At 37.1% G+C, this 12,328-nt stretch overlaps 3 protein-coding genes across 6 annotated transcripts; 2 read left to right on the forward strand and 1 right to left on the reverse strand.

Annotated features, from left to right (window-relative positions):
• The first annotated feature begins 466 nt into the window (after positions 1–466).
• Positions 467–4,086, forward strand: LOC145894372 (kelch-like protein 12). 4 transcript variants are annotated; one of them, XM_082982939.1, is made up of 12 exons: positions 467–626; positions 1,061–1,184; positions 1,248–1,401; positions 1,494–1,711; positions 1,772–1,915; positions 2,068–2,137; positions 2,194–2,279; positions 2,337–2,517; positions 2,707–2,847; positions 2,918–3,073; positions 3,315–3,459; positions 3,567–4,086. In XM_082982939.1, exons 1-12 carry the CDS (start codon positions 550–552, stop codon positions 3,682–3,684), a joined length of 1,614 nt encoding a protein of 537 aa, XP_082839065.1. In that variant the 5' UTR covers positions 467–549; the 3' UTR covers positions 3,685–4,086. The 4 variants fall into 4 exon arrangements, with proteins under 4 accessions (XP_082839065.1, XP_082839074.1, XP_082839082.1 ...); XM_082982948.1 differs by having other exon boundaries at positions 2,337–2,511; XM_082982956.1 differs by having other exon boundaries at positions 2,337–2,481.
• A 723-nt stretch (positions 4,087–4,809) lies between these two features.
• Positions 4,810–7,529, forward strand: LOC145894405 (lactadherin-like). The gene is made up of 6 exons (XM_082982988.1): positions 4,810–4,877; positions 4,972–5,040; positions 5,099–5,143; positions 5,413–5,580; positions 5,818–5,996; positions 7,218–7,529. The coding sequence occupies exons 1-6, from the start codon at positions 4,823–4,825 to the stop codon at positions 7,353–7,355; spliced, it is 654 nt and encodes a 217-aa protein (XP_082839114.1). The 5' UTR covers positions 4,810–4,822; the 3' UTR covers positions 7,356–7,529.
• Positions 7,530–8,563: 1,034 nt separating this feature from the next.
• Positions 8,564–10,384, reverse strand: LOC145899407 (alpha-1,3-mannosyl-glycoprotein 4-beta-N-acetylglucosaminyltransferase A-like). The gene is made up of 4 exons (XM_082988210.1): positions 9,959–10,384; positions 9,411–9,626; positions 8,977–9,242; positions 8,564–8,615 (listed from the first exon to the last, which is right to left on the reverse strand). The coding sequence occupies exons 1-4, from the start codon at positions 10,382–10,384 to the stop codon at positions 8,564–8,566; spliced, it is 960 nt and encodes a 319-aa protein (XP_082844336.1).
• Between the last annotated feature and the right edge of the window lie 1,944 nt (positions 10,385–12,328).

Below are 12,328 nucleotides of genomic sequence, written 5' to 3' on the forward strand. Positions count from 1 at the left end.
TGAAAGTGATAGTTTCAACGAATATTGTTGCTTGAAACAAAATATTTCAACTGATTAAGAAAAACGGGGCTATATTTTTACCTAATAGTTTTTGAACATGGATTTTGAATCATAAACTATATAAAAAATTGTTTAATAGATGCTCAGGGTTCGTGGTTTCATCAACTTTTAACCTTTGACTCTCATACGTGCGCGAGGAAAATTTTCATATCGGGTATTTCCCTAGTAGAGAAGTTTAGTTTTTGTGTTTGAGGGAACTTAGTTTTACAAACCGAGGTGGTTTTGTTTTTGCTATCAAAATTATGCATGACTTAGCAACTAATTTTTTTAGCAACACCCAGCACCAAATCACTAGCTGACTTAGAATACCAAAAATCGTACTAAATCTGCCCGGAAGTTGCATTAATTCACTCCCATGCAACTTACTACGACAATGAAATTACTGATATGTGATTTAATAAAGGTGTTACAAGCATTATTTTTGTAAACGAACATATGACATGATATAGTCAATAGCTAGCCAGGAGTTTCTGGACCACATGTGTGACAATGGATGAAGCCTGTATGGATTTGGTTGATGAAGAAACAAAGGCACACCAGGCAGATCTTGTACAACTTCTTAATAAGTAAGTTAAATATTTGTGGTAGTTAATGGATTGAGAAAAAAAATTATATCCTTTTTAACACAAAAAAATAATATATAAATTACATTTACAAAAAATATCGACAGGCTGTAGTCTGTGGAATCAACATTCGTTGGAAAACATTATGTGTGAAAATTGTACCCTTTGCAAATGTTTTTTTTGGGAGCTGCCTGCAGATAGTCACTTAGTGTGGCTATGGAAAATTGTTTATGGCAATATACAAATAGTGTTCATTCAATTGTTTATGCACGATAAGCTAAACATGCAACAAAGTGGAAAATAGAGAACATGTACACGCTAAAATTACCTCTATTCCAAACCAATTATCCCAAAATAACCCAATATTATTGTCTGGTCTTGTTCTGCAACTCGACAAGTGGCTAGAACAGAACAAAAGTAATATGTTGTTATTACAGGGATCGACTTGGAGACAAATTAACATGCGATTTAATTTTGAAGTCCGGAAAAGAGTTGTTTTGGGTTCACAAAAACATTTTGATGGTTTCTTCTGACTTTTTCAAAAACATGTTCACCGTGGAGGTGTTTTTCTCTGCGATTTTTTTCATTTTCTAAACTCAAGTGGACTGTTGCTTTATTTTGAAGATGAAAGAAAGATATTCTGAAGGTGTGGAAATGCATAACACTCCGTCACAACGGCTGGCAAACCTTATTGACTTCATCTACACTGGAAAAATTGCTATTACTGATGAAAATGTTATGGATGTGCTCGATGATGCTGAATATACTCAAATATTAGGTTTTTGATCTGATTGCTTTACTAATTACAAACATTAATTGTAGAAATAAAAGACAATTTTTAGATTTTGATTTACGATTTTTTTGTTTTAGCTTTGAAAAATCGCTGTAGCACATTTCTTCTAAAGGCCACTGCTACTGTCCAAAACTGCCTAAAGATTAGGGCATATGCTCAACGTTATGGGCTTGACAATGTTTTGAAAAAATCAAGCAGAGTGATAGAAAAAAACTTTGATCAATTCATGAGGCTTAATGATGTCACACAAATGGATGTTGAAGACTTTTCGACGATTATTCAGTTAAAGTCCACAGTATGTCTGCCTTTTAACTTATTGAAAACTACATTTTTACAGCATTTAAATTTATTTCAGAAGTTTGAAGAATGTGCATTTCATGGAATTGTTTATTGGGTAAAATACAATCCTACCCAGCGTGAAAAGTGGTTTGTGAAACTGTTTTCAATCCTAAATCTCCGTGATATGAACCATCGGTCACTTTCAGAATTGTCCAAAGAGGTTATACAATATTTACTTGTTAATAAACCCTATACATACAACATTAAACAATATATTCCTAACAAGTAACTTTGGCCAAAGAGTAGCTCTAACTGCAGCTTATATTATTAGCTTCTCTCTAAATTATATTATGTTAATTTTTGTTGTTACAGGGTTTGGTTAAGAACAATTTAGTTTGTTCCAACATGCTTGTAGAAGCCCTAGTCAACCTAAATTGCCCTGGTATTCTTTTCTTTTCGAGTTGTAAGCAATGTATAAGTTTATTTGCAATTTTTTAGAGGAGCTACTGCTGATTAGTAATAATGATGGAACAGCAGAATGTAGTTTGTTCAATGTGAAAAGTCAAAAGTTGAAGAATTTACCGGTATTGATATATTCCAATGTTACTTTTTTTTGATAAAAAATGATGTCCCTTATTCAGCGTCTACACACTGAGCGAAAATATGCAACATCTGTAAAAGTGGGAAAAATAGTTCATGTGATTGGTGGTGCTGGCAAACGTTGTGAGGAATTTGACTTAAGCAGTATGAATGGTTGGAATGCAACTGCTGAAATGCAGGCGGATCGTACATGGTGCTCCTCTGGTTGCTTTCAAAGTGGAAGTACTGCAAACCAAATGATTTAATAATTACACATCTAACCATGTTTTCAAATTATTAAAGTTGCAAGATTAGTGCAAATTTTGGATTAAATTTGTTGTATGTAAGCTCTGAGTTAGCTGTGTTATAACGCACTTCATTTATGGTATTGATTATTCAATGTATAACGAATGGTATTGGTTACACACATAGATCAAATTTTTGTAACTGGTGGCTGGAACATGGAAGGAGTTCTTTCAAGCTGTGAGGTGTATAACATTGCATCTAAACGATGGTTCTGGATTAAAAATATGCTTCACCAGAGATACTCTCATGAAAGTGTTGTTTGTCAAGGTAGCAAAGTAAAACAGTACAAATGCAAATAAAATTTATGTTGCCAACATGCCACAATTACCTGTTGCAGGCCTACTTTACAGTATTGGTGGATTTGATGGCAAGCACCTTTCCTCATGTGAATGCTATGATGAACACAATGACAAGTGGTGCAACATTGCCCCCTTAAATGAAGCCAGAAGTAGTTTTGCATGCGTCGAGTGTGATGGAATGATTTATGTAATAGGTAGTGCTAGTAGGCAAATACATTAAGTTAGCACCACATGGTTGAAAATGATATCCACATTTAATTTAAAAACCTATATTCATCAACACTGAATTACATTCTCCTGTAATGGTAGTTTAATCCCAAAGTGCAAAAAATATAGCATATGCATAGTTTAATAAGATTATTTTTATTGCGCATCTATAAAATATTTTAACATCACATCAGTTTTTTTTCAAAAAATGGTAATTTGATTATGCAGGTGGCATTAATAAAGCTTTTCTTGGGTCAGTTGAGAGATATATACCTGATGTAAACAAATGGGAAAATGTTGCCCCAATGTTGCATGCACGGTGTGGTTGTTTTTCTTGTGTCGTGGAAGGCAAAATCTTGGTTTTGGGCGGAACGTAAGTTTGCAAAGACGCTGGGACTGGAACAAGATAATCAAACATACTTACTTAAACTATGGCCTGTTTTATGGGTGTGATATAATTTTTTATTTTTTTCGTTACAGGCAAGCAGAAAAGATGCCTGTCCGATCAGCAGAATTGTATGATCCAACCGAAAATGTTTGGAAAGTGTGTTTTGAAAGTGATATAGCCATGAATCTTGTAACTGCAGTTAAAATATAATACATGCTGAAAGAATGCTTTAATGTACTTCTGCAAATCTGCAACAAAAATTTAGAATGAAAAACTAAAGATTACAAATCGTACTGTGTATTGTTTTGAAGAGAATTTCCCAATGCAATTGAAAATGACCTTGTTATGATCACTGTTTTGATTGACCTTTATTCAGTTTGTTCTTGGGCTATGTACCCACACTATGCATGTACTTGGTCTTATGTACAAAGCTTCAAAAACTTATTTTTTATATCTGTACTTGATGATTTCTTGAATGAATCATGTTTTTTAAATGCTGATATTTCTTCAATGCTTCTGTCCCTCCTTTGTATAAATCGTTATTTATCCAGCAATGTTCCTGATGCATCTATTTCAGGATCGGAAACATAATTTTACAAATAAACAAGTTATCTGTGTGCTGGGCGTAAAGTCCGATGTCGATAATTGTAGTCTTATAACTGTAAGTTTGAGTTCTCAAAGTAGCAAATAATCTACTCTAAATATATAAGCTCAGGCTAGGAAACGAAATAGATTGTTGTGTCACACCAGTTCGCTTACGCGTTTGTCTGGCATATGTACGCAATTTTGAAGATGTTTAAAAAGAGGACACCAATGTTAGGGACATTTTTTTCTTTCAAGGGCCCTTTACGGATGGGCCACGCGTTGACAACATCTCGAACCGCGCTCCACCCGCTTCACGTGCAAAGAAGGCAGACGTTTTTAAAAAATGTACATGACATGCTATAAGTACCAAACCAGGTATGCTTAAGGGCAGTTGCTGTGTTGATACCATTCGATATTTGTTTAACTGATATAAACAGGAGCGTTTTTGTGTCAAACGGTAGATTGTAATCTATGGTATTTGGTATTGCCTGGCGTTAGCATCCAATGTCACAACAAGTTTATAACAGCAATCCCCCAACCTCATAGAACTAAGAATAGTGATTGTTTAAACAAGCGCTATCGAATCGAAACGAATCCTTACCCGCAATAGCGTTTTAATTTTATTTTTTTTTTAATGTAAAAATTTATCCTTGTCGAGACGAACTATAACAACCACAATTTTGCACGGAAGCAAATGAAATGGTGAAGCGCCTATAATAAGTCTTCATGTTTTGTTTTTATATTCAGTGTAGTTGTATCTGAAATGCCGCTCAGCGCAGCAGGTATCGTAGTGGTGGTAATTGTTGTGGCAATCTGCGGTAAGTTGTCAACGGAATATAAAGCGTAAAATAAACGTTTTAACTACTTTGAAATGTAAACTTGATGACGAAGTTTTCGTCCTTATTATCACAGGAGCACAGGAGGAAGTTTGTGGAGGTCGGTCCATGCACACTCTTTGCTCAAGACTGGCACGACTTGAAGGTGGGTTTGATTTGTGGGAAACGTTTGCTTCATTAATTAAGTATTTTTTTATTGCAAGCAAGGGCAAGATTCTTCAGTCCTATGTCACTTGCGGCGAACAGAGGTAAGTGGGCTACACATATATTTTTAAATAAAACGAAAACAAATAAAAACTTGATTATTTCCTTCCGATCGGTTATTTGTCTTTGCAACCTCAATGCGTCAAATGCGTTCTTGATTCTAATAAAATCCAAATATTAGTGTCATTGTGCATTGGTCATATTGCAAGCAGACAATGTCCACCATACTCGTGAGGAAATAAAAACCAACTCTTATTGTAACTACCCGAGTACATGCTTTTTGCATCATTTTGGTTATCTTTTTTTCAACAAGATTCGCTCTGCAAGCTTGGTTTAAAAACTCATTATATCCCTGACGGTGCCATCAGCTCGTCGTCCCATTTGGATGAGGAAAGAAGCTCGCTTTATCACCATAAATTCGGAAGACTCGATGAACCTCGTGTTCCTGGCATTAACTTTGGTGCCTGGGTAGCAGGCAGGAGTAAGTCTATTTTAGTTTTGGGAAGATATTTTGCCGGACGGCCAGACAAATGTTTGATAAATTCCTGTCAGCAGGATCATTTTTAGTCTGCTAATTTCTGGCCAATAAGTTTTCCTTTGCACAAAATAACACCGATCTATCAAGAAAACATTTGCCATCGACGAACGAAAGCTACGACTTAATTATTTGAGATTCCACCTTTTCGGATATGACCGAATAATTGCTTTCCAAACGCAGATAACAGGGGCGAATGGATCCAAGTGGATTTGCCAAAGAAATCTCGTTTCACGGGAGTTATTACACAGGGAAGACACGACGCGAACCACAACCAGTGGGTAACTCGTTACAGGATCGCGTTTCAGCTTCCAAAAGACAGAAGGTGGAGATTCGTTGTGGACGACGACCACGAAGCTATAGTAAGACACGTGCTGAGCGTTGGAACGATAAAACATACAAATTACGCGTGACAGAGCATGTATTGAACCGCTTGAAACTTGGAATATAGTTTTGTAGACCGCATGTGTGAAATCCCAGAGCAAGTGGGTCGTATTTGCAACTGTCAGAAAGCGGCACGCGTTATTTGTTTGCAAGTTTTAATTTTTTTTAATCCATCTTTACCGAGCCTTCGCGAAGAGTTCTTTAATCCATTAACTCATTCGCATGCCAGCGACTAGAGTGAACTGTAAAAAATACAAAACACCAAGACATTAGTTTCCATACATAAGCCAAGGTTACCATCGACCTGACACCTAAAACTGTGACACGCGGAAAAAAAAGATTATTTTCCTACTATGACCTTTGTTAGGGATTATGTCTTCCGGCATAGGGATGCTGCACAAAATATGTTGATAAAGATAAAAAGAGCACTTTTAACAATGTTGGAGATACGACTCAAAAACAAGGATCCTTGTTAAAAATGATGGCAAATGATAGACATAAGGACGGTATGTTGCCCAAGTTAACGCGCTCGTTGATCTACCACAAATCGACTAAGGAGAGTTGGATGGTTGCTGGTGGTTTGGAGAAAATTCTATTCTTGCTAACTGAAAGGTCGGAATTGATCTGTGGCCTTAGGTTTGAAATCCAAACCAATTTCGTTTGCAAGTGGTGACAATTATTTTCCTCAAATGACGGAAGCAAGGAGCATTTACGATTTTGATTCAACCGCCAAGTGCATTATGCGGTTGTAACTCTTGACACATAATGCGAGCAGATTTGCCCTTGGGCCAGATTTAGTATCAAAGACTTACATTAATCTTTAGCGCTTATCCTAAAGTTTTGTGGAAAGCCGATCTCGACCTGACCTTCTGTTAACACGACACTTTCGCTAAGTCAGCGAATCTGATAATGTTTAGTCGGGGAAAGACAACCCCTTTCATATTTGCGGAATCCTGCCCTTGATTTGTTGTTTATACAACGACGTTCAATACGTTTAATTGTCATGTCTATTATGCTTTAAAAGCCTTGGCTGCTGCACACTATGAAAAAATTATATAGCAGTGTAATATTTTTGCCTATTTCGCTTTAATTGTAACATGTAATTTTGACTGTCATAATATAGTGTTTTTGTTTGTTTTGTAATGTAACGTGCTTTTTAGATGAAAATTCTTTATGTATAACAATATTACGATTTGCAGATATTCAATGGAAACAGTGACGGAACAACGAAAGTGACCAACATATTTCCCAATCCGTTTATGGCGGTTAGGGTGCGACTTGTAATAGAGGCTTGGCATAATTTCATAGCTCTCCGTCACGAGTATCTAACGTGCTAGATGCTTACCCAAGTCGGAATGTGTTGTTTCCATGTGAATATGCTTTGTGTGAATATCTGCATGTCCTTACAAGTACGAACAGGATTCAAGATGTCACAACTACTTGCTACTTGCTTTAAAATGCGCCTGTAGGACGTTATTTAAAACGTCTACATAAATAATAACACTGCCGTATATCTGACTCCTCATAAAAAGGCTACTCTTTAACCCAAAGTCAATCGATCAGTTTAATACATAAGTAACAGTCGCACGAGGATTAACAATAAAACGTTACAAACCATGCGTAGAAAGGTCTCTGTCCGTTCGTCTGTATCTTTCGTATGTTCGTGCCGACTGTTACTTATGTGGCCTATATAAAAAATGTATACAGAGTTATTTGAGATCGGATTACCCCGTGACTCATTTAAAAAGGCGGCTTGTTGCTGGAAGTGACATAAAATAGGTAGACCGGATATTTAATTAACTTCCGTGCATACGAACGAATAACACGCTCGACGTAAATGGATTGATGTGTGTTTGCAGCGTGATTATTATCCGACGTTAATAAAAAACGGTTGATGCCACAAAAACACAACATTATATATTAGACATATGACGTAGTGGATACACGCCACAGTATAAGGCGAACATACCCTGTTTCTAACCTCAGGTTTGTGTTAAAATATCAACCTGTGTTGTAATTCCAGCACTTTTAATGCCAATATTTGTTGAAAACGACCATTCTACTTAATTGAATTTTCCTCGCGTGGCCAAAGTTTTTGTCAGTCATTGAAAATCTGAACAAGTATCATATCAACTAACGTGAGATGCGCTGCTGTTATCAAGCATATACGTAAAAACGAAATAAAATATTTAAAGCACTAACTTTCCCCAACATCGAAAAACGTCATTTTGTCCCAGGTTTAGTGGGTGTCATGATTAAAATTAAACTGTAGCAACATAATATGTTAAAAGGATGTATCGTCGCGGGTTGTGTTAATTTCAGTGCGTGCGCTGCCTTTTTCTTGCGACTCTCTCACGTGTCATGTGTCACGCCATGTGCACATTATTCGATTTACTACGAATAAAGAGCAAGCACGCCACAAAGTACATATTTTCATTAACTATAACTATCAATTTTATTGCCAACGATTTGTCTCACATTTCATAAGCACACAAACAGGTCCTGTGATTGACAACAACGTAAATTGCCTGTATCAGGAGCTTCGTCATGGAGAGACCGATTCGTCGTCGATGCCGAAACTGGATCTCGACGACACTCTAAAATCAAAGTTGCGGCTCCATCATTATAAGGAGCTACACCAACCGCGTCATTTAAACTGATAATGGCATAAGTTTTTGCCGAAACGTTTTTTAAACATGACAATGTTAATAGCAATATGGGCCAGTCTCTTTATACTCAGAATTATGAGTAAATCCGTGATTTGTGTTCCTAATAGTCAGTCGTTATCAAAATAGCATTGTATAAGATTACTTTGAACAAAGGATACGTTGCACACGAGTACAGTTCGTTTTCATTCCGTTTTAACCAAAAAACAATGCGGTTTAGTATCAGACTTGGGGGATAGCAGAAAAACCAACTGTTATATTTTTCACGTGTATTCAACTTTCTTGCACTTACTTGCCCAAATGCGTAAACAACGCTCTGGGGTGTTTTCTGACAAAGGCGAAGCTCTTTGTATGGCATTCATCCATACTATCCATATACCCGCAACGCTTGTTGCGCAAAAAATCCCAAAGCAGCCAGTCGAGAGGTTTTGAATCCCAAAACATAGCGACAAATTTCGCAAACTCTCTCGTAGATTTGTAGTGGAATAACTTTCCAGCCCCTCCCACTGAAGTAAAGGAGCAGTACTCCCACGTTTTTGGCGGCTCTGCCTCTGCAAACTGAAGAGATGGCGTAAGCTCGGCCTCTATTTGAGAGGCTGGGTCTGTTCAAAAACCATATCAATTTGTGATGAACAAAAAAGCCTATTTCCAAATTATAACAGCACTTAAAATTTGTCTTTGTCTTGTTTGTATGGTAATATTCATAATTGGAATCTGTTGCTATACCTTTAATACTTCATTCATGTAATTGCTTGTAGCTTGAACGTCGTCCTCCATCATAAGAAAATAGGTTGGATCCAAATAGCGAATGGTGTAAGACATCAGGAATGCCATGTCCAGGTTTTGTTTTGATCGCCACCGAATTCGCTCTATCTTGTCACCAAAGTTTGGAACCAATTTTGATTCCCAATCCGGATGTAGTTCCCGCGGAGGGCCGATTATCTTTTTAATGAATGCAACTTCATGAATTTATTAGTTGTTACAAAACATAAAAAAAGTTTAGGCTATCACTATATTAGCGTATTTATAGGCTAAATTATCACGTGGTGCCCTAAAGTCTATAATGACCAAATATTAATGTGGCATATTATATGTATGTACCTATACTAAAACACAGTGGTGACTAATAAAGCTCAATATATTTTGCTGCGCGCTTTCAGTACGATATTTCTCAGTCATAAACTTTCATGTGGAGTCATAGACATTTTGACATAATTTGTAACTAGGCATTTAAAAAGTTACCGACCCCTGAACCGTGTTGAAACTTTTCTTACTTCAATTATTCCGCGGTCAAATTCCTCTCGAAATTCAGCATATAACTGCTTTGTTTGATGTTCAAATATGCTGAGTTTGTCATCGACGAGATATATGACAAATACAATGTTCTGTTTCTGAGATTCTGTCAGTGGATCAACCATGTAGCGCAAAGTGTTTATGAGGTAAGATTCACCCTTTCGCAGTACACTTGGTATGGCAATTAACAAGTAGGGGTGCGTTTTTGCCATTCCATATCGGTATTGAGGATAATAAAGGTCTTGTAAATTCGAATGTTCTTCTGGTGGCTCTTCATTGTTCGAAACTTTTTCATTGACTAAAGATTCGTTTGTTTTTTGAGCCGAAAACACTTGTGAATATTGTCGATAAACGCCACCTTTCGAAGGAATGAGGGGCCTTTCCATTACAAGAAAACACAGCACCATGATCATAAAAACACACTTTATCACTAGTTCATAACGTCTCATGGCAACGTTTGCACCACCAAACCTTACAAGAGAAATAACAAAAAAAAAACAAATATACTCAAGAAATTGTGTTAACTTTATTTGAAAACCTGTGCATGTCCAGTTATTTCTGCCAGCTGGTAACTATATTACATTCACATGTGCCTTATGGCCTGTTTGAGTCAGCAACAAGTCATTTTATAGCTTTTAACTTCTTAGATATTGCTTGATGTTAAATCTGTACCACTTATTTGCTGGCAAAACCGGACTATAGTTGCAGTAAGATTATTATGGTAATTGTTGCCTGTACGTCGGTGGCCATGTGGCGCAGGATTTTGGATATCAACCATGTAGCGCAGGGACTTTTTGAGGCAAGATTCACCCTTCCTTATTACATTAGGTATGCCAATTTGAACTTGACTTGTTCATATCCAAACTAACTCACAAAGAGTGGTTGACGATCATCGTCAGTGCGATATCTTATATTTAAAATTTCACAGAAATATTATTTTCGCCAAAACGGCATCGTCGGTTTCTGTGCTTGTTTCGGTACCACCTCGCAAATAGGCTGATTCCCTGTTGACTGAATGACATTTTTCCCTTGTACTGGTAATATTTTACATCTGTTGGCTCTTTATCAATCCTTTGGCTAGTGATTGTATAATCTAGTCACAACAAATTGGGAGTCTTTGCTTGACCGTTCGGTCTGCAATGTCGTCTGATAGTCACACCTAGGTGCACTGATGAGACCTTATAGGTCGATACAGTGGCCATCTGTATGCAGCTTTTACAATTCACATTGTTGGCTCCACTTTGCTTATTAATCCTAATGCCTGGTCGCGTGCTGCATGATATGTTCGATTGCTTACGATCTAACGATCACAATTGTATGATGATTAGTAGTGTGGTTTCCTGTTTCTATTGTTTATTTGGCACCATTTGTTTTACTCTGTGCCACCAGTGTACGCAACCCAGCTGTTACTACGTGGTGCTTAACAAAAACGTTTGTTTTGCTTTTGGTTATAAACGTATCCGGATAATTTTAATTAAATCGGGCAGTGTAAGTTGGATCCTGCAGAATATGTGTATTATTAAAGCATTTTTTGCGGAATGCCGCTTGCTGTTATTTATAAAAGCGCTTTAGCTGTACCTCACCGAGACCGAGATGAGCATTATTTATTACTGACTAACCAAAGCGAGGCAGCAAAGCGAACATGCCGCGTTGGCCCATCCTCATGAGGAAAGCAAATCAGTTTCTTTGTCCATTCATCTTTACAGCTAGTAGCGAACATGTTAAAGCCTTCTGATATGGAGCGAACATTCTAATTCTACATTTGATATGAAGCAAAAACAAATAATTCCACAAACTCCCATCACGTGAAGTTTTTTGGGCGAAGTTTAACAGAACCGGTCATACCAAAGACGGGGGCCGATTAGAAAAATGCCGAAGAGAATTTTTCCCCTACGTCGCCTCACAGCAACACCAAACTTAGGTTGTTTGACGCCAGAAGAAAAAAAACTGTTTGGTTGCTGCGAGGCGCTAACTGTTGGCGTGTAGTTTTCGCTTATTGTCTTCAATCTTTATGTACTTTTCTTGAGGGATTTAATATTAACTAAAGTAATGTTGTAACTTTTTTCTATTCCATGGACTTCTTTAATAACCGATATTCAAAATGGCAACTTTTTTTTTTCTTTAAGGCGAGTTCTTATCAGTTTTTGCTAGGAGATGTCAAGATTTTTCGTCATAAAACGCTTAAGGCTTCGATTATCACCACGTGGAAGGGTAATTTTCCACTCGCCTACACCTCAATGCAAACAGGGGAAGTCGTAAACTTGGCAAACATTTTATCTGAGGTACACTGTCTAGTGGCACAGTACATGCCGCAAATATTATAAGACTACTTCGCAAACAATCTAGTCGGG

This window comes from Ascidia mentula, chromosome 1 (genome assembly GCF_947561715.1).
Source record: "Ascidia mentula chromosome 1, kaAscMent1.1, whole genome shotgun sequence".
Taxonomy (NCBI): domain Eukaryota; kingdom Metazoa; phylum Chordata; class Ascidiacea; order Phlebobranchia; family Ascidiidae; genus Ascidia; species Ascidia mentula.